This window comes from Thunnus thynnus, chromosome 6, assembly GCF_963924715.1.
Source record: "Thunnus thynnus chromosome 6, fThuThy2.1, whole genome shotgun sequence".
Taxonomy (NCBI): domain Eukaryota; kingdom Metazoa; phylum Chordata; class Actinopteri; order Scombriformes; family Scombridae; genus Thunnus; species Thunnus thynnus.
Genome location: NC_089522.1, coordinates 2,951,947 through 2,974,073, shown reverse-complemented (window position 1 = coordinate 2,974,073; position 22,127 = coordinate 2,951,947). Strand labels below are relative to the sequence as shown.

The window sequence follows — 22,127 nt, the reverse complement described above, 5'->3', positions numbered from 1 at the left end:
AAGATTGCTACATATTAGTTTATTTTATCCAGCTCCTCCAATCAGCAATTACAGGTGTACATCTATTTATTCATACATATCTTCAGTTGAATCTTAAAACATCTTCATTATGTGATAAAAATGTACATCATATATAGCATCAATATGAAAATACTGACAATCTTCATTACAAATCTATACCATAGGATTTATCTGGCAAGCAAAAGTCGTTGCTCGATCACTTATAAAAACAAAAAAAAATTCGGACTCAAAAGGAAAACATGAAGCCTGTTTTGAGGTTCTGCTGATAAAACCGTTTCTCTCCCACAAAATTATAATTCACAGTATGGAAAAAAAATAACAAGTGTCATGCCTTGCACAGATTTTCCTGTTGCTTTAGCCAGAACAACAAAAATCACCTACTTAAATCATCTCTAATGGGCAATAACATCTATCATGAGATTTATGACGAAAACAACAATCATGAATAAACAAAAACATATCAGTTATAAAAATAAAGTAATAAAATGTGTACAAAGAAAGAAAATATGCGGACGCATGATTAGAGAATAAATAACACAATGTTGCCGTGGTTACAATCCCAGTGTCCTGTGGTACAGTTAGAGAAAAAGAAAATAAATTAACATTGATTTCTAAAATGCTTCCATTCAGATTACCATTCATTACTGGGTTTAATGCAGGGAATAAAAAAAGAAGACAGAGTCCCACCAGTACCTGCTGTACCATAAAAAGGCCAAAAAAAAAAAGACAGTACCTCATACATATACAGTAGCTTGAAACACAATAGTGGACGCTCATACACCAGCTGTGGGTTGAAGTCGTTTCCAGTCATAGATATTCACTGTCTGATAGGCTCATCACATATTCAAACAATAAGCAGAACAATTAGTGTGATGGTGATCTATATGAATATACTGTGTGTTTCATCACAAGTGCACAGAGGCTCAAATGAAGCCAATAAACTATGAGAGTGTCTGTGAATGTGTGTCAACCGTGTTTTAATGAGTGAGCAAAAGTCGCTTTTAACAGAAGGGCAAACGCTGAAAATCAATAAAGGAAATAATAGACCATCTGCTCTCACTTCAGGGAGGCAGTTAGCAGCAGCATGTGAGGGTAATGGATATACAGTCTACCTCCAATAAATGTTACCATCCAAGGACTAAAACGGTGCCAGAATTACTTCTTTCACACACATTTCTGAGTCATTTCATCATCAAATTAATTGAGGTTAAGTGCAATTTAATACAATTTAAAGCTGCAATAAAAAAAATTACATGATAGTGGATAAACTCCACTACCCAAAATGCAATCAAAAGTCAAATCGTATTTTTATATAGCCCAAAATCACAAATTTGCCTCTAACAGTTGAAACATTTCAGGGTTTTGTTGGGACTTTTCAAGGGAAGCAACAGCTTCAGTGGAAATGCCAAATCCAGACAAGAGCCCAGAGAGACATTGTACATAAGACAGACCAGCCTCACCTTTATCAAATATAGAAACTGAATAGATTTGTGTGGTATGCATACCTGCATGTGTGTTTGTTTCAATATGACTCAGTCTGACCACGGCTTACTTGACCTCACAGGTGGGTTTCTCTTACATCGCTGTATGTACCAGCTCACTTCTACGGTCGGTTAGTTTTACTCTCTCAATGTGTTACAGTCCAGCTATTGATGTGCAATTTAGGCCCGTAGTCAATATCTACTAACTATTTAGAATACAGTTATTGTGTTACATTCTTTCATAGTGTGCCATTCATTGAATTTAAGGAGTGAAGATATGAAAAGGACACGGTGCAGAAATACTGGAGAACACTTTTCATATGTGAATGTCTCAGTACACATCCCAGTGAACTCTGGACCCGGCTGGAAAACAACAGAGATGAATATACTGTGCAGCACTGAGATTAGATATTGAGTCGTGGTCCAGAAAGAATGGAGAGAGAGAGAAAAAAACAAACAAACAAATGAAATCACATTCACATTTTGTCATTTGTACACATGCAGCAGGGGAAATAGCCCTTGTCATGGAAAGGAGAGGGAGTGCAATATGAAGGAAATATGTGAGGCGAATTCATTCTAACATGTCCCATTGTCCCAGGTAGGATTAGTGACTCGCAGCTTGCCATTGGTCAGATGGAAGCTGGTCATATAAATCAATTGTGAGATACAAGAAGAAAAAAAAAAAAGAATCACAAAGTATTCAAAAATAGAAAGCATATGCCTAATGGTAAAGGGATTTTACAAGAGAGACAAGCTGCTCCCACAAATGATTAAAATCAACCATTCATGATCAGACAATCATTAACACAGCTAAGAACAGTGGTTAAAAGCATCTGAGCCGACGCAAAAAGACCCAGACTTGTTTTAAAGGTGGTTTCTCCTCTAATAAAAAAAAAACAGTATTATTGCAGATCTCAGCATTTGGTAGATTATTTCGGTACCTCGTTCGAGTACCGCAACTGTTTACCGGTTGCATGCTGTGGTCACCTGGGGGGAGGGGGGGAAGGGGGGAAGTGGTCAGAGTGTGGTGCAGAGGTGGGGGTGAGATACAAGGCAAAAAAACAACTACAGATTGTCAATGAGAGCTCGAGCTAAAATCCTGTTTCAGTGTGTGTGTGTGTGTTGTGAGGGAAGAACTCACTCGTTCACTTGTACCTTCATCTATTCATAGGACTGATTAAAAGAATCATCTTCACTCTCTAGTGGAAGCTCATGTTAACAAGAGTTTTTGGAATAAAAACAAGTGCTTCTAATTTTTTGGAAATAAGGTAAAGGGCAGGGGGAGAGAGGTTTTTGTCTAATGACATTTTCTTTCTCTGACGTTTCTGTGGGGGGGGGGATGTGTCACCGCTATGGCACACGTGCAGGGTCACTGGCATGTAGAAGAGCGAATTCTTGGGTGCAGTGTTTTACGTGTAAATGTTAGGACGTACAAACATTTTAGTGTCAGTGTTGTTGTTGTGTTGATTTAATATGTACACATATTGTGCTTCTCAGGTACAGTCACTGTATGGATGAATATGTTTGATGGAATGGGATGTGTCTCATCTGGTGGTCCATGACTCCCCCAAGTGTGTGTCAAAGTATTTGAGTCCATTTCAGGTTTCCAGTGTTTAGTGTGTGAATGCCCAGTCTAGAGGGTTATAACAGTGCCGTCTTCCTCCAGACTCCGCCTCTCCATTGCTCTGTCTGGCGACGGCGTGGTCGACGTAGCGTTGGCGTTGCTTAGTGATCCGCTGCTGGCGCTGGCCGGCAGGGTCCCGTTGGCGTTGATGGAGATGGAGGACGTGGATGTGGTGGCAGCTCGGAGGTTGAGGTGCGGCTCGTAGCGAGGCAGCGAGGGCATGCTGTAGTTGGAGGGGGCGCGTCTGATGGGCTCGGCGTCGCCTCCTGCCTCGATCACCAGGTCCTCGTCGTCCTCGTCGCTCTCCAGCTCCCCGACGGGGAAGTTCTGGATGATGTGCGACGGCATGGAGGCTGCTGCGCCGACCGTACTCTGCGATGAGTAGCCGTAGTAGCTCGCACCACTGTCCGATGAGCGCCCTGAGCTACCGGACGCCGCACCCCCTCCTCCGCTGCGAACAACATTGTTCCGCTGGTTGGCAGGCTTGACGGTGATGATGAGGTTGTGGCTGTTGGCGATCATCATGTCCGTCACCTGGTCCAGAGATTTCCCAGCCACCTCGATACCGTTCACCTCCAGCACCTCATCGTTTACCGCCAGCAGGCCGGTGCTCTCCGCCAGCCCGCCGGGAACCATCCGAGAGATGAATATGCCCGGGACCTTCTCCAGGCCCTGCGGTGTGACCCGCACGCTGGAGCCGTCGCGGATGTAGAAGCCCAACGGCTTCTCCTGGCCGTGCTTGTACAGGCGCACACGTCGGTGTGTCTCAGGCAGGATGTCCACATCAATGATGGAGGAGACGGGGCGGAAGTCCCTCGGGAGACTGATGATAACTGGCGGTTTTTTCCTGTTGGTGTCAGGCCGCAGAAGGACTGCCGAAAGCACCGTGTTTTTCTTCCTGGTCAGAGAGTCGGTACCAAACGTTGAATAATCAGCTTCCTCTGCAAAATAAAAGGAAGTAGAGAAAGAGAAGCAGAGAAGAGGAAGGCGTGACAGGGAGACAAAATGGGGAAAGGGTGGCAGAAAGAAGGGGAAGAAAGAAACAACACGTGTTATCAAATGCTGGTTAATTTTCCATTAATATCATGCTGGGGCTCATTTTATATCAAGTCGTTATTCAGGCTGACATTCTGTTGCATCATGTACTATCAGGAGAATGAACAATACTTTGCAATGGAACAGCTCTCAGCCGGAGGCATCCCTGCAGGGTGTCTGTGCTGAACACACACACACACACACGACGCTGATCACCAGAACTCCCCTCAGGTTGGACTGATGCAAAATGCCACACCAGACAGGCACTCAGTCCAATTCTTAGTCCTTCATCAGCGCTCTCTGACATGCTGCCACCCACAAATTAGCCTACATATGCTGCATACAGCCTTGCAGGTGCATATGGTGAGCAGAGATGCTGTATTATAGATTTAATGAACATATGGTTGCTGTCACAGATTGTTCATTGTTCATTCTCAGAAAAAAAAAGGCCAATGAAGACCTTACTGCTAAATGAAACCAACTGCCTTTAAAGGAATAGCTTGACATCGGAGAAATACGCTTATTTGCTTTCTTGCGGAGAGTTAGTTGTGAATATTGATGAGCTAGTAGACAATTAGCTTAGTCTAGCAAAAGACTAGAAATAAATAAGTGTGTTTCCCCAAATATCAAACTATTCCATTTAAAGATTTTTTGCCATCTCTATTTCAGATGAGAAATAAAGTAGAGTTGACATGTCACAAACATTTGAACTAAGAATATTATGGCCACATTTTAGCTGCATGAGTCAAAGGGATGCACACTGCCCTTTGTTATGTAGAGTGTTCTTTACACTGTTACACTGTGTGAACACTAGACCGAGGGCTGGGCAGGTAAGAGGGGGAAAACCTGGAACTTTGCTCTTTAATAGTTAACCAGTGAAATACAAGAAGCTAAATATTAACATCTGTGGGACATTCGTTCTATTTTTGCCAGTATCCAGCCTGTTTTTGTCTATTTCTGTTGTTATTTTTGACAACTTTCTATTGAATAAGTCTTCAACTTTTTCACCTTTTCCATATTTTGCTGTTTTCAAAGCACTTCAAACTCTTCTGTTCTTGGATGAAAGTGCTCTATAAATAAAGCTCTGGCAATCTTACAATGAATACTTCTCCTCTCTCTATTTGTCTCTCTCTCTTTCTCTCAGTGTGTGTGTGTGTGTGTGTGTGTGTGTGTGTAATCTGGGAAAATATCCACTCAGGTGGCTGATAAAGATTCCAGCTCTCAGGTTCTGACAGGTACGCACCCCACCACTCCCCTCTCCATCCCTACAACCAAAACAAAGGATCAATTGTCCTGAGAAAGAGCAGCAGTGTCGCGTTTCAGTTCCCATGGGGCACCAGTCTAGTGTATACACACTAACTATATCTTTGCCAGCTCTGACCTTACAGGCCAACAACACACAAGGAAAAATATAGAAACAACAGCTTCACAAGAGTCTGTGAGGTCAAAAAGCAAAAGTTTCATCAAGCTGTTTTCTCTCCACGCCGTGCTCTTTCCATGCACATGAACGCTGTTATAAAAAGGAGCGTTATGCTAAAAAGGGCGTACAGGTGGATGTTTCAAAGCACTTGCGCACGCTGACACGGGGCTTGTTCTTGTGGTGCAGTCATGCATAGACTTCTTTTCATCTAAACCATCCCTCCATCTGCAGCATATGAAAGGCCAGACCTGACAATAGAGTTATAGTTGAGGAAAGAGAATAGGACGGTCCCTGAGGGCCACTCACTGGCTCACACACGGCAAAGAGATGCGGTTCCGGCAGCGAACGCTACATGTAAGCATGCAGCTTCCTGATCACAGCACATGCATGGAAACAACATATGCAAGCATCTGCAGAGCACACACAAGCAGACATTCATTTAAAACACACACACACACAGACACACACATATGTATTAGGTTTATCTGTGGTTAGAGATGAGGCTTGTGCCCTAATGAACAGGAGCACAGAGAAACTCAATCCCCTGGAAACTCATAGCTACATTATAGCTCGTTAGAGCACAGAAGCCAAGCTCTCACTTTAATTGGCTACAAAGGCCTATAGGCAAGTCACAATATAAATATTCAACGCTCTTCCTCGTTTGTTGAAGTACAAATGGCCTTCTTTTATTTCCACTTTTCAAATTTAGGGCTCAAGAATAAGCAGCTGAGATGAATTGATCATGGAGGCACAAATGGTTCAATAGATGACATATTAGACCAGTGATCTTAAAAAGTTAGTTCATATTTGGGGTGGTCCTGGGACACAAACGTTAATGTGAGGCCTGCTGCACATGAAATATAGTAGCAAAATAGAACATGAACCTGCTGTATACTGGTACTGTATATGATGTATGCTCATACAGTGTGTGGGTGTCATTGTGACTGCTATATAAACAAGCCTCAATAACAGTCACAAAAAATGTAAATAATTCTAAAATCTGTTCAATCTTATTTATTTATTTTGATCAGTTATTGCCATTTATATTTAACATTGTAATATTGATACTTATAGCATCTGTAATAAGACACAATGATGTGCACACACACCAAGTGTTTGACCACTGTTGCAGTGTGAAAATATCAAAGCACCATCAGTGGTCTGGAAAATAAACCAATGGTGTAATAATCACAGCTGGCTAGCAGAGAATGGCTGCTTGTGGTCCATAATAGTGAATGACCAACAACCAGCTACCAGGCTTTGGAACAATATCAGTTACTCATTAATGTCAACATTTTAGGACAGGTTTAGCACTTTTTCACCACACAAACATGCCAACAGGACAGAAACATCTCAAACTGAGCCACTAAAAAAGCTACCTGGCTAATGGTTGAAGCTACAGGAAGCTAATGTCTAATTGATTGGGGCCTATGAGACGTAATACTACATCCCACTCTTACAGCAGTTGTGAGGTTATTTGGTGTCTGCTGTTGTGTGGGTTTGCATATGTAGCACATATAATATATATAACATATATCACTTTTAATCCCTCACTGCTCAGTAAACACATGAAGCATGATTGACGTATGCTGTGGCGACAAAGTGTAGATGTATGCAGCTGGTTCAACTAATGATTGAAACAATCAGAGGTCAACTGTGGAAAGAAGATAGAAAGGTTTTATAATGCCAAGATTTGAGAACTAACAATTTATGGACCAATTTGCAACAAATCAATGCCAATATGACACGTCAGTGTGCTCTTACACAACAGCTTTTCCGTTAATTATACTTTTTCTTCGCAAAAAGGTGAAATTCTTCACAATTCCTTAAAGACATACTATGCAGGATTTTCCTAAAAAACAATGTATAGACTCATACAAAAATAATCCCTCTCAATCATCACTTACGACCCACTAGAAGTGTGTGGCGGTGTTTGTATCTACAGAGACCCTCTGCCTGTATTTTCTTATTATTATTTTGCTGTGTTTGGAACGTTTCTGGACGTCAACCTCTGGGCAGTGGGTGTGTAGCCCCCAGCCAATAACAGCACGCAGGGTGTACACCAACCAACAAATCCTGCATAGTACGCCTTTAAGTTCCCTCAACCCATGGCCCACATGTCCATTAAGGGGGACTCCAGGAGCCCCCCTGGCCAGATGGTCGCTGTACATGCCACGTGGCTGCAGCGTCCCTGGTTCAGTTCCAGCCAAGGACCTTTGTTGCATGTCACTTCACTGTGTACTGAACAATAAAAGGAAGAAAATGCCACCGATTGCCTGTCAAACTTCCTATTCTGGCATTTATAATAGTAACAGTGGCAGATTTACCACTCAAGTATTTCTCTTATTCCAGCGTCAATTTGCCGGGTGAAATCAAATCTGCTAGCAACAGTTGCCATCAGCTCTAATAAGCTAACGTTAGCTCCATGAGTTGGTTAAGAAACATTCTTTCCGGCTAACTTTTTTATGCATCCAGCAGACCCGTTATAAACTGAGAACCCTTTGAAAGGCTTGTGAATATACACTTGAAGGCTACATGCATGATATTGTCCTAAAAGGCTAAAGCTGCACATCTCAGGCAATATCTTCACCAGTTGATGATTCATGAAGAAGACACATTTCTTGTGTATTGCAGTATAGAGCTAGTTGCTCCTATTATTATAAGTATGATGAGGAAAATGTGAGACTTTCTGAAGTGTAAAGTTCCCCCACAGGGCTGCTGACATTTCCCTCGGCTGGAAAGGGTTTAAAATGCTTCTTGGCCTTGGAAGGATCTGAGTTAGGCTACTGCTGTAGGTAGAAAGCTGCCAAGCAGGACATGCTAATGTTTGCATATTTGCGCAAACAAACACACCGTTTAATCTATTTCTGACAGCTTTGCTCTTCTATTATTTGATGTTGAAAAGGCTGAAAAAAGAAACACCACCCTCCAAACTCTTGAGATAGAATCTCTCTTACTGCAGCTCTATGCACACTTTCTTGGCACGTTGACAAAGCTTGACAGGCCTGCAGAGCAAAGTCATGGTTACTAAACTATGATTGGACAAACTCTGTTCGGGGCAGAGGTTTAGCGAACAGTCAATTTATTAAACATCGACTGTACTAAACATCCTGTGAAAACAGTTGAATAATCTCTTCAGTGGCTCTTAGGGAGCTTTGTCTTCTATGAAGACGTCGTAGTGATGTCATCAGGGTTATCTAGCTTGGGCTTGGAGACTATACATTTATACAGGAAGCAAACTGGGAATGTGGAATTTGAAAGACAAGCACAGAGGGTCCAACAAAAACATGTTATTTGTTGCATTATGGGGAACGTAGGATCCCATGGTTTATGCTTGACCCATATTAGAGACTTCAGGATATCTCTGCCTCTGCTTGTTTTATTTGGACCTTTTCTGTTTTAATCTGTCTCTTGTGAGCGTCATAACTTAATGGAAGTGCATTTCTAAATGACTGGAGACCCCTTTAACCACTGATACAGATTCTGTATCTACATCACCAAACCAGACACCAGCTCTGTTGGTTATCTTTTCCAAAAATGCTCATCTCCTCAGATGACAACCACTATTAAAGACACACCTGCAGTATATCGAAATCAGTGTTCATGCATGATTCACAAACCCTGAATAAAAACATAATCCCCTGCCCAACACTTGCCATGGCTCTGCACAGGTTAGGTATTCCAACTATGCAGTTACTTCTTTGATTTCTCACACTTTGAATGGAGTCAGTGAGGAGCGAAAAAAGCGAAGCAATGGAGGAGAAAATGACAACCCAACATACACCAACACATGTGAGGACACACACACAATAATGCTTAAGTCATTCCTATCTCTAGTATATAACCATCACACACATACACACAGGGTGAACAACTAATGCATCTCCGTCACGACATTGACTTCACTCTAAGACAATTCCGCCTAAGGAGAGGAAACCACTTGAGCAAACCGGTAAGCATCGGTCAAACACGTCATCTCTCTCAGTGCTCTATTCTTCACACTCTCTGGGTGCATCGTGCTCCAACTCTGGACTCTGGCTTTTAAAAGAGCCGATGCTAATGGCTCAGAATAAGTGGGATGTGCGGGCAAAGCTATTGACACCATTATCTCTGTCGGTGACACTTCCTGTTTGCTTCTGCCAAAAACGTGAAGTATGCTTTTTACACACAGAACATCAACGTCTTTTACAATCAACACTAATATACTTCCTTCTATCACGCCACTCATGCACACACCTGCTCCAGCACTCATTAACAGAGGATTATTCATAGTACTCTACTACACCCACTTCTTCAGTAACCACTACACCCTAAAAATTACACTGATACAGGATGACGAAGCTCCGGCTTTCCTTGTAACAATGATCCCTGACGACAACGATGACTCCAACAATCCATTACTTCCTGGTACGTCCTGGGCGCTGTGTCAGTGAAACCTGATACTGTGTGCAGGTGACACAACACGATCAGGAACGAGCTACATGACAGTCATCAGCACTAACACTATCACTACTACTTCTAGTGTTACTAACACTACTGCATCCATAGTTATATTCCAGCTGCTCTAAAAGGGATACAATGAATGTAAAAAGTAGAAAAATCTTGAATTGTATGGTCACAAAATTTAAAGGGACAGTAACTCAGCATTGCTGTAGCTATTACTAGGCCCTTATAATTACAGCTACAGGGATAACAGTGACTGATTAGTGAGTATTATGAACTAGGTCAGAAAAATTAATCACTGGAGAAAATCTAATAATATACTGTACAGATGCATAAGTGCTGACCCCGCTAAAAGCCATTTATTTTTAATATAGTATATATAATATAATAATTGCTGTCCATGAAACCAGTCTACAGTATCCAAACATAGCACGTCTCCAGAGTCTGAGTAAGAAACAAAGGGAAAGACATGAAGTTGAAGGTTGTGGTGTTCTGGAAATAGTCAGGTTTACTGATGACAAGTCCACCACACAGTCTGTGCCACGGTGTTCCTGACACAGAACGATACAAGGAGGAGGAGGAGGAGGAGGAGGAGGAGGAGGAGGGGGAATGAGTGTGTGTCAATGTGAACTTGTGTAGATGAGAAAAACCAGGGGTGGTGTAAAACAAAAGACAAGAAACAGGCAGGAAAGACGGGAATACAGCAAATACGGACAGAGTAGAGAGAGAGAGAGAGAGAGAGAGAGAGAGAAGAAGAAGAAAGGAAAAGAGAGGAGGAGGTGATAAAAAAACTTTCAAACGAGTAAATTCCCGGAGGGTTACTATTCCTGGTGTGGTGAGCATACCTCCCTGGCACAGCCCAGATAAAAGCGCCTTAATGCTGCTGATAAGAGAGGGGGAAAGAAATGGAAGGGGGGGGGGGGGGGGGGAGGTCAAAGGGAGAGCGTTGAGCGGAAAGGACGGAATAGGGACAGCGAGAAAACAGAGAATAGGAGGCGTTTGGGAAAGATAGATGCTGCGGTGTAGAGACCTGCAGAGGTGTGAGGCAGAGCAAAGACCGAGCCTTGATGTGTGATGCAGCTGACAATTTGAAGAATTGCTTATTAAATCCATAATTCAGAAGACTCTGGTCATGAACATTAGCCTGCTTCTAGGGCTCCTCATATACCTCATCTCACTCATGAATTCTCTATCTCGCTCATCAGTCCTGCTTTATTACCCTGTCTTGACGGCAGCTATTCATCAAATTATACAGAAACTAAAATCTACACTGTAGTTTCATGTCGCTGCATGCAAACAATGAACACAGCTCACTACTGGACTTGATTTGTATATTTTATTTGTCTACACTCATGTACAGTACTTTCCTGTGTGCATGTTTGCATCTCCTCACTGCAGTATGAAGCAATTCCATCAATTCCTTTTTGTGCTGACACAGACACCTCTCTCCTTCCTGCAATACCTCCTCTCCTCACCCTCCCATTTTTCTCCCCTGTGCCCTTCACTCAATCTGTCACTTGGGTCCATCTCTCAGCAGGAGCCTTTTTGTCTGTCCCTCTTGGTCTTGCGGTCTTTCCTCTTTCGGCCTCCGATATCCTTCTGTTTTTGCTCCCGGGCTAAACTGTCTGTCCTCTCTCTCTCTCCTGCGATTTTTCAAACCACAGCTGCTACAACAGGTTTATCAAGCACAGGACTCGGCGTTAAGACAACACATGTAGCACGTGGTTTGGAAATAAGGGTTTGTCTGGGACAGGAATGGTAAAACAAGTACAGATCTGATGAGGGAGTCATGCAGCTAAGAGTCAGCATGGGACATGTGCACTGGACCGGTAGTGGACGGACTATGGCTGGTGCTTGGACTCGGCATGTCTCTCGGCGTAGCCATGGGAACAGAGCTGGGAGCAGGGATGTGCCTGGGGCTGAGGCTAGCTTTGAGCTTGGGACAGGGTGGGGTAGGGGAACAGGGCAGGTCACTTGGGGATGTAGGTTTCAGTACCAGGTTACAAGAAGGAGGATGAGTCTGGGGTGGGGTGGCTAGATCTGGGTCTGATAAGCGGAGCATTCTACGCAGCCCCGCTACATTTAGCCTCCAGGAGGAGGAGGAAGAGGAAGGACTAGACGTTGGGGAGGACGGGGGAGAACAAGGGAGGGAGGAGCAACCGCGTGGGTTGGGGGAGCCCAAGTCTAGCCTCACAAGTCTGTCACTCATGCGTCTGAATAGGGACTTTACTGGGGATGGACGGGCAGGGGGACTCTGTGCTTCTGGCTCTGTCCTGCCTTCAGCATTTGACCCTGGAAGACAACACAGCCAACCTGCAGTTAGATCTGGACATTGAGGCGTATTTCACATTGCCAAGGTGAACTTTTAGTCCACTGCACTAAAGCTCGAGGCACCAAAAGCCTTTATAGAATGACAGAGTTGAAAGAAAACGCACCAGTGCATCACAGAACACATTTTGACATGTCAAATTAAGAAAAAGCACAAGTGTAAAAATTAATGACGCCTGAATTCCATTGAGCTGCGTCACTTTCAGGCTCCTGCTGTTGTGTATGCTGGCTCACTGTCACACTGTCGTAAATGACTGGGACGTCTGAATAGAACAGAGCCATTGTTAATGTTATTAGTAACACCTGCGCTTTTCCATCTATGACGAGTCAAAACGTCTGCTGTCAAAAGGGCTTATCAGTGTTTATTTAATCTGGCAGGGCAGTGTCAGGAGATTAAGTCGAATTGTTTAGCTTAAATTAGCCTGACGAACCTTGTGTTGATCATTCACTTAAAGCCTCAAATTCATTACTTCAAATCTGCACTTTATTGTTTCCAAGACAAACAGTCAGGAGACTTTTAACCTTGGCAGTAACTCTTTACTGAGAGTCCCTCTATGTAGCATTCAGAAGCTGTATAAAGACATTAAATACATGCTAATAACACACTATAATGTTGTTGTAGGCAGATAGAAGGACATTGTTAAGTGTTAATTCATTATGTGCAGCATGTTGTCAACAATCTACATTAATTAAAACTTACAACTACATTACAGTGTGTTATAAACCATTTATTGACTGTTCATATAATGCTTAGAAATGCTACATTTAAAGTATTACCAAATTAACAATTTACTATAGTTTCATGAAGTTGTAAAGACTGAATGTATGGCTAAAGAGCAAATACACTCGGTACAAACAGTAGTTACGTAAAGGCAAACAGTGTTTGGGAGCGGCGTGTCAAAGCCTGCTGACTATGGTGCATTGCTAGCCAGGGTAAATATGTTGGAATGGCATGCTGGAAGAAACTCACAGATAAGCGTATCAGTTATCATGTTTCATATCGATATCGTTGGAACACCGAGCCCAACAGACAGAAAGAATGTGTTTTAATTACAACACCCAGCAAGACACGCATCAGTCTGCTAGCAAAGCCAAAATAAAAGATAGGCCCGGTGTACGGATCGCACAGGTGGTGATAAGAAACATGAAATATTCATGTGTTTTTACATGACTACATGCTCTTCTTTTTGTTAGGGGAAAAATCCATCTGTGGTCTTGTGGAACACTTTCAAAAACCAGTGACATGAACTGAAATGGTTTAATACAAGGCTCTTTGTTTGTGACGGTATGGGGGGGGGGGGGTTCTCCAACAGCAGCAATATAATAGCAAACATTTATGACATGTCTTTTGAGTATCCAGCTGACAAAGTTCAACAGTCTCCGTTACAGCACATCACACCTGACCTGAAACTATCTGTGTACACTCCTTCCTTCCTTCCTGTTGTCCAAAGTACAGCTCGCTCTCTACCGTTCCCTCTCTCCATCCCACCCACCATCCTTCTTCTTTTTCAGTTTAACCGTTCAACCGTTATAGTCTGTAGTGGTCAAGAGTCCACTTTCTTTTTTCCTCCCACTCACTTTGCCAGTTTGCACCCTCTCTTTCACCTCTCCCTTTCTCTCTGTCTGTCCAAAAGTGTTGTTTCTTTCTCATCCAGTCTCTGTTTTTCTTTTTTTTTTTTCCAGATCTCCTCCTGTTTTCTTCCCTCCCTCTATCCATTCATCTTTCCTAACCGACTCTGAGCTGAGAAATTCTGACAGACTTTATAACAGAGAGCCTGGACTCCTACCATCTCCCCCCCTCCACCCTTCTATCCGAGCCACCCTCCCTACATCTTCTTGCAGCAAGTCCAGCCAGGTTTGGAGGGGTAACGAGTGATGTTTCAGCTTGCCAGGCTGTGCGCTCTCTCTTATTTTAAAAATGTTCTGTGCTTTCTTTCCATCTTTCTCTGCCGTTCACTCTCTCTTCCTCTTGTCCGTCTATCCCCGTTGTTGATCGAGCTGGGCTCTGTAGCGGAGGGTCCGGTCTGAGCTGCTGTCTTGTCTAATCTATCTAGCAGACGTGATCAGAGGCTGGCCACATTCCATGCAAAATGCCCCCCCCCCCCATCTCTCTCTCCCTCTCTTTCACTCTCTCTTCATTTCTTTCTCTCTCTCTCCCACCCTCCCCAGCTAGGGCCTCACTCTGCATTCCTCCCTCACTAATACTATTCCCACTATCCTCCTCTCTCTCTCTCTCTCTCTCTCTCTCTCTCTCTCCCTCTTGTTGCATTCCTATCACACTTACATGACTCCCTCTCCTTTCCCCGCATCTCTAATTACATGCCTTGCCTAAACAATGCCTTATACATTACTCCCTCTTTAATACTGTTTACTCTCTCTCTCCCTCTCTCATCCTTCCATCTCTCTTATTAGGCCTAAGATATGTTCATCCTCAATGCATTCCTCCTCCGGTGGAATCGCTCCCTCACTCATTACATTCAGCATCCCAGGGAATAATTCATGCTCTGTGGAAAACTTGAGAATCAGAGGAGGGGAGGCTGATTTCTATTGTTTTCACTGATCACGCTCCTTATCTTCTCTCTTGGGGAAAATGACATCCATAACACCTGCCAGCACTACTCCCTCTAAATCCTTTCATCTCACGCCCAACATATAAATCTCTCTTTTCTTACATGTTGTGTCTTCTTCACATATTCTAACTTTTTATTCTTTGTCTCTTTAATTCAAACCTTTTTTTTTTCTTCCTCTTTTCATCTGCCTCTCTGTATCTGTCAGACAAGTCATCACGCTCACATTCTCACCTACACTGTCTCTCCCTTTCGTTACATTGCTCAGTCTTACCACCGCTGCGGTTATCCTGTGCTTACTTTGCAGGGTGGGTAGACTTTGTCTGTGTTGTACTTTCACACTGCACATTTCCTTTTCTCTGACTGGATGACTCATGCGCTGGTTACTAATTTCTAAAGGCAGTCCCTGTTGGGATATGCAAATACAAGCATTCCTGTCCCTCTCCATCTACCTTACTGGTGACTGAAACTGCGTACACAACATCACCAAACAAACCCACGCCCTGAGAGAGAATGACAAGCTACCTACCACCACCGCATGCATGACAACCTGGAAACACTGTGTATGTGTGTGTGTGTACAATTGCAAAGAATGTTCTGGATGACTGATACAGGCGAACATGGTGACTTTCAAACCCAGGAGAATCTCTTCTGACAGCCATGTTTACAGCCAATCAAACATAAACCTGGGTGTGAATCACAAACCACACCTGAGTTGCAATAATCATCATTTTCTCTCCAATCAAAGTCCACATTCATGACTGATTATATCACATTGTTTTTATGAGCAACAACACAACCCTGCTGAGTTCTTGTAATCCAATAAAAATCTGTTGCCATGTACGATGTCATATACAAATATAACATGATTTATGAAGCACCCAAATCAAACACCGCACGGGGAGAGCATCTAAAACAGCTGATCGCTAATATGAGGATGATGAGAAAAAAGATTTTACAGACAATCTAATGTCAACATAAATCAACAGACAGTTTTGTCATCAACAGCTGATTGTTGTTCTCTGTTTACACTGAGCTTAGCAAAGTGTGGCCCAGGAAACGGCTCCTAACATCTTTCATCTGTCAGTGAACGCTAATGTACTTCCTGGATTGGATATCATTCACAACTTATTGATTTTTCTAGTGTGTCTGACACATACACTGCTCAAAGTATGCATGAGAATATCAGACACATCCACATGTCAGATGAAGTTGTAGTTTTAAGTGCTAGCAGCACTGCTCCCAGCATGCTTTGCAGCTCCCATCAGCCTTAAAAGAGACTCCAGTGCTGTTAATCCACCTATAAGCTGGCCTCTCTTCAGTGTTGCCGTGACAACAAGTAAACAGTGGACACCTCGCTGCCAGCTCGATAGTCATCGACACATTGTTCACAGATGTGGGGGCGGGGGTGAAGGGGATGCCCGGTGCACAGTGCTATTGGTGTGTTTTGAAGCAGTTTTCCGGTAGTCGCTATCTGACGCGCGTCCAAACACTCAAACACAAACACCCCGTTTTTCTGCAGTGACTGGTCAGCGATGTAGCGTTGATGCAGAGACAACAACAATGTGGGCCTTATTCAACAACCAGACCACAACAATACAGCGACAGACACTCACAGCCTCACATCCATCCATATGTGATGGTACACGGTACCTTAGTCATCTGTGGCTTGTCTTACTATCTTTGTCTGCCAGGACAGGTCACCACAATGGAAATAAAATATCTTTTAACTGTATTGTGTCCTCAACATTTTAAATGAATATATATTTGTTGCAGTGTTTGACATTTTTATATATATTTGTTTCGATAGGTCAAATAAATCTAATCAAAGTCCAACCATCTGCACAACACTGTGAATGAAGCAAACCCACAGAGCACTGAGCCTGAAATAAAAATAGCCTATATTTAGTCTTCCAGACATATAAAATGCAGTGCTAAAAATAACCTCACATGACACTAGACACTCTTTCTTCTAACACACACACACACACACATATCAAGTCAAGTGAAATTGTCTTTTGTAAACCTTTACTGGAGGCTGAAGATTGAGTGTCCAGACACATTTCCCAGATATACATGTATTACAGTTTCACTGAATCATTCCTGCAGGCTGAGGAAGAACAAACATTGGCCCACACTGCCACCATGTCTGAAGTCCTGCTCTTATGCAATAACAACCATTCACATCACATCTAACCACTGACCATCTCAGACATTTACATAATCGCTCAGTTCCGGTCTCAAAGCAGCCTCGTACCATTAGAAGCCAGCTTGTGACGACACTACAAACTATGCACTGATACGCTTTAGTGCTCTAACCACAAACTGGTTTAGTGATCAGCAGTCAAGAAATTTGTGGTTGTGTAGCACAGGTGTGACCCTCCCACTATAACCTCCCACTGTAACCTTCCACTGTAACCTTCCTCCTGTGCTGCTGATAACATGGAAGAGTTGGGACTTAACTCGCCTTGTCAAAAGAGGGTTTTAACAAAGGAAACGGCCAGGTGTAGGGTCATTAGTGCAGATATCACCATAACAACAAACAAGGTCATGAATGACTCATTATCATTTCAAAGATATGATCACTTTATCATTTACTATACATTCCAATACTTTTAAACAAACAGCCCCGAGCATTCAGTGTTCAAAAGACTCGGAGTTGGCGTGACATACCTCGCTTGACCCCAACATAGAGAAGCCATTACCTTGCTACAGAGTCATCACTATTACTGCTGTCTGCAGATACATAATGGTGTATAAGCTGCCGATTTGCTGCATCTGCACACCGCAGAGCTTTTTAAGCTTGGACCAACTGCTCCCCACGCTTAGCAGTGAGGTACGCGGGTAAATAAATCAGGAGGGGTGATGGGGTGTGTAGGGGGTTGTAGCTGCGTAAGTGTGTGTGTCTTCTGAGTTGAGGTAGTGCTTATCTGTGACTGATGTGTGATGCCTGCTTGCCTGTGTTTTCGTGTGTGTGTGTGTGTGTGTGTGTGTGTGTGTGCGTGTGCGTGAGCAGCAGTGAGCACAGCGTGGGGCTAGTGTCTGGAGCGTGTAATTGAAACACGGTCCCATGCAGCGCAACACAGTGACCCCACTAATCTCCTCCTGACAAAGTGGCTTAGCTTCTATAGGGTCATATGGCACAGCGAGACAGCTTAAACACAACAGAGCGCGCGGCCTGAACTGCCCCGGCCAGCAGACCCCAGGTCCCCCCCCCCCCTGCATTCAACAGGTCAGACTCAGCAACTCATTAGTTAAGATTCCCTTCAAAACCTACAGAAACATTTTTTATATATGCAGCCTGACAGAAAAGGACTAATGCTAATCCCTAAACATGAACAAATGATGACCAAAATGTCTTAGTGCTACGACTAACATCATCCCCCAACCCTGAAAAGATAAGTGATAGCATGTAATAGATAATGATTACTGGTAACAGCAGTGAGGAAGTAAAGAAGACACACAAGTAGTGAATGTGTTGAACTCGAAACCCTTATTTCCTAAAACTGACCGTCAGCAGTCAGAACCAACCTCCCATCAGCCTGCCGTGCCAAAAAAACAGTGATAAGTACTGAGTGTTTATCAATCTGCTGAGGAATCTGACCATGTTTGGCCATGGTGTTATACTGACTGTCTTTTTTTTATGGAACATAATTTGAGAGGAGCAAAACAGCAAAAATATGTCAGTTCTTTACAGCTCATTATCCTTACTTTTTTGTTTTGTCTAGCTCTTGCAGTGAGATAATCTTTATAAAACACACACTACTTCCCAGCAAGGTCACTGATCTTTAGATATACCAGTCAGAAGTAGGACACCAAAGGACGTGGCTCAGTAGTTTCCTTGCAAATACATAAGCAACATGCAGGCTAAAGTTTCATAACAATATTTAACATAAAAGCTTGTTGGACTTTTTGGATTATGTAGACAACATTTAACAGCATATCCTCCTGTTCAACAGCCTATCCCGTATGTCTAAGCTGTACTATTCTCAGCTAACAAACTGGTGGAAACTAGAATGCATTGTTCAAACACATGTTCTCTGCACTTACCTTTCCTCTGCAGGAACAGCCTGAGTAGAGGGCTGGCAGTGGAGATGGCCTTGTGGTAGTTGTCATCGTTGTTGATGGGCAGCAGGTCGCCGTGCACGTCAGCATAGCCCACCAACAACTCCACGTTGGGGATGCGATGCACGTGCTGTAGGAGGCCGTAGAACTCATCGAAGCGACCTGGCTTCGAACGATCCAGAGAGAACCGACGAAACTCTGCACCAAACTGGTGGTGTGGCACAGTCATAGACAGAAATACACATGTGAGCACTTGTTTGAGGGAGATGGGGAAACTGATTTAAGAGACAAAGAAACCATCAGATAACTGAGATGCAGTAAAAAGCTTACACCTGCAATGCATGCACACAATATAAAGCAACATCTCCTTAAAGGGTCTGAGATTTGGGGCTGTGATTAATAAGCATACACTGGTACGGTAGCCTAGATGGATCCAAAACCACTGTAGGCTGTATGTATCTGTCAACCAAGCTAACACACCACATGTGATGAATTATTAATGAAGACTTTGAGATGCCTGTGTATCTCTAAGTTTCTGAGTTTGTGGATGCAGTATGTTCAAGACTGAACAGTGTTGTCTACTCCCGCTGCCTGACAGAATGTTTGGTATGCAGTTGTTGTAGTAAAGACTATGTGTCTTCAGCACAAATGCATTTCCACAAAACACATTGTTGGCCTATGAGTAACGTAGTAATCACTGTGGTCTGACTGGATCAATGGCTGCGCATGCCTAATCTGTAGGTAACCGTGTAGCCGAGACTGAGCACAATGTCCCATTGGTGGTGTTGATGAGGAGTACAAAGTGTTGTGGTTACTGTTGCCCAGCACTGACAAAAGATGATCTACAATCCACTGCCAACCTGGACACAAACCATCTTAAACACTGGTGAAAAGCTGAATTATATTAATTATAAGCTGGGAAACAAAACAGACAGTCTGTTTCTGGTATACATTAGAACATGAGTGGACAAAACATTTAAAATGACCCCAGACTGCTCAGTTTGGGACAGAGCTGAACAAAGTCAAATAATGATCATATGCTTATTTTAGGTAAAGTGGTGGGAAAAACTTATAGAGCTGCAGTGATTAGATTAGTTACTGATAATTAAATTAACCGCCAACTATTCTAATACTCAATTAATTGTTTTGAGTAATTTTTTTAAGGAAAAAAAGTTCCAGCTTATTATATGTGAATATTTTCTGGTTTATTTAGTCCTCTATGACAATAAACTTAATCTTTGGGTTGTGGACTGTTGGTCAGGACAAAATAAGACATTTGAGGGCGTCACCTCGGGCTTTGGTCTACATTTTTCACCATTTTCTGACATTTTATAGACCAAACAACTAATCGTTTAATCGAGAAGTTAATCGACAGATTAATCGAAAATAGAAATAATCATGTTATTGCAGTCATATAATGTTATAATGTTTTCTTGAAAGGTTATGGCATCAACACATACAGTATGTTAAGAGTGTCAACATGTGCAGGTCTAAAAAAAAAACTAGTTTTGAGCAGCAATAAGCGCCCTGAAGATCCATCCCTCAGACTCAAACCTTGAGTCAATATTTGGGACTGAGCAGGGGGAGGAGGCTGTCACAGGTGACACTGGCTCACTGCGGCGTCAGCTGATAATAACCTCCACCTTCAAACTAACGAGCTAGCTGTCAAACTTACCAAATTCACGGTAAACATCACTGTTTTAAACACGGAGAGCCGCCAGACAGCGAGTCACAGCAACAAAACATATGTTGACCAAATGAGTTTTATCTGTTTGTATCTATGTAGGCTAGCTAATTTGTGCGACATCGTAACTTGCTACCAAGCCACTTAACAGGCTAAATTAGCCAGAGTGGCCATCACACGGAGAGGTGAGACTACAAATATAGCAAGTAAACAGGACAAAAAGTTGTCATATGCACCTTGCTCTTCACCTCCACGGCACTCAGAGAACGGTTGCTCGGCACTCGGTGGTTTTTGTTCATGTTTCGCCGCCAAAGCACTCACACACTCGCCCTGCTGCTCCTGCCGCCGCCGCCGCTCTGTATCCAAACTGTACGTGTCCACCAGGTAATGTTACTTTGGAAGTAAAACAGGCTGCACAGGGATTTCTCGACGTCCAGCGTTCTGCGTTGTCTCTCCAAGTACGACAACGGCTGCCAACCAGCCTAGCTCAGCCTGTAAACTTGTCTCCTGTCATACTTGCCGCTGTGTGTCGGACTCTCCACCGCTTCTTCTGCTTCTGCTTCTTCTTCTTCTTCTTCTTCTTCTTCCTCTTCTTCTTCTTCTCTCTCTGCGCCTGTAGAGCTGCCTGGCGACGCGACATTTCATAATAAAAGTCTCAGTCTCTGGTTTTCCCTCACCCTTGACTTCAAAATAAGAGCCCTCTATTTTCCAGTCCCATCAGATTCTGTATGTCAGTGGTTCTCAAAGTGGGGTCCAGAGTCCTTGAGGGGATTCCAGGGGGTTCCCAGCAAAAAGGGGAATAATTTATTTTCACTATAATTCCATCCATAAGTAACACAATGACAGCATGTGTGACTGTTTTGGTCATGGGTTTCATACACTTTGTGTAATAAAAGTAAATAAAAAACAAAAGCAAAAATATTATCAGATGGGGGTCCATAGTCTAATTTGTGTCAGTTTAGGGGTCCTTGACGTGAAATAATTTGAGAATAAAAAAAAACAAATTGAATTGAAAGTGAATAAAAAATAAAGTGAAACAAAAAAGGCAAAACTTACAATAAAATTATACAAGAGTAAAACATTTGATTACAATATACTTTTTCTTTCACTGATCTGGATTTCTCTTTTGCAGTCACTTTTTTTCAATTTCACTGCTGAATTTTTGAGTTTCAGTTCTGAATTTTTCTGTAACCAATTGGTGGGAGGAAATAATACAGTCATGAGTCATAAGTTGTACCACTGGTTCCAATTTGGACCATTGACCTGTTCCCCCAAAAGTAATTGGCCAATGCAGACGTAACACCTGTCCTCATGAGAGCATTGTGTCAGAACTGAAAAATTTAGAACTGAAAATGTTGTTTTTGAGTTTCTTGAGTTTTTTGAGGTTGTTTCTTTTGTTTCAGTTTATTTTTATTCAGTTTCAATTAAATTGGTTTTGTTTGATTCTTTTGAGATTTTG

At 42.8% G+C, this 22,127-nt stretch overlaps 1 protein-coding gene across 1 annotated transcript; it reads right to left on the bottom strand.

The window, feature by feature from the left end:
• pard6b (par-6 partitioning defective 6 homolog beta (C. elegans)) lies at window positions 1–21,292 on the bottom strand. Its single transcript, XM_067591312.1, has 3 exons — window positions 20,905–21,292; window positions 18,970–19,192; window positions 1–4,067 (listed from the first exon to the last, which is right to left on the bottom strand). Exons 1-3 carry the CDS (start codon window positions 20,965–20,967, stop codon window positions 3,136–3,138), a joined length of 1,218 nt encoding a protein of 405 aa, XP_067447413.1. The 5' UTR covers window positions 20,968–21,292; the 3' UTR covers window positions 1–3,135.
• Window positions 21,293–22,127: the final 835 nt, after the last annotated feature.

Bases quoted from the DNA above. Each gene is read 5' to 3' on its own strand.
- pard6b (XM_067591312.1), bottom strand. From the start codon at position 20,967: ATGAACAAAAACCACCGAGTGCCGAGCAACCGTTCTCTGAGTGCCGTG. The intron at 19,193-20,904 runs GTGCATATGACA...CCACACCACCAG, and splicing joins CCGTGGAGGTGAAGAGCAAG to TTTGGTGCAGAGTTTCGTCG. The intron at 4,068-18,969 runs GTAAGTGCAGAG...TTTATTTTGCAG, and splicing joins GCTGTTCCTGCAGAGGAAAG to AGGAAGCTGATTATTCAACG.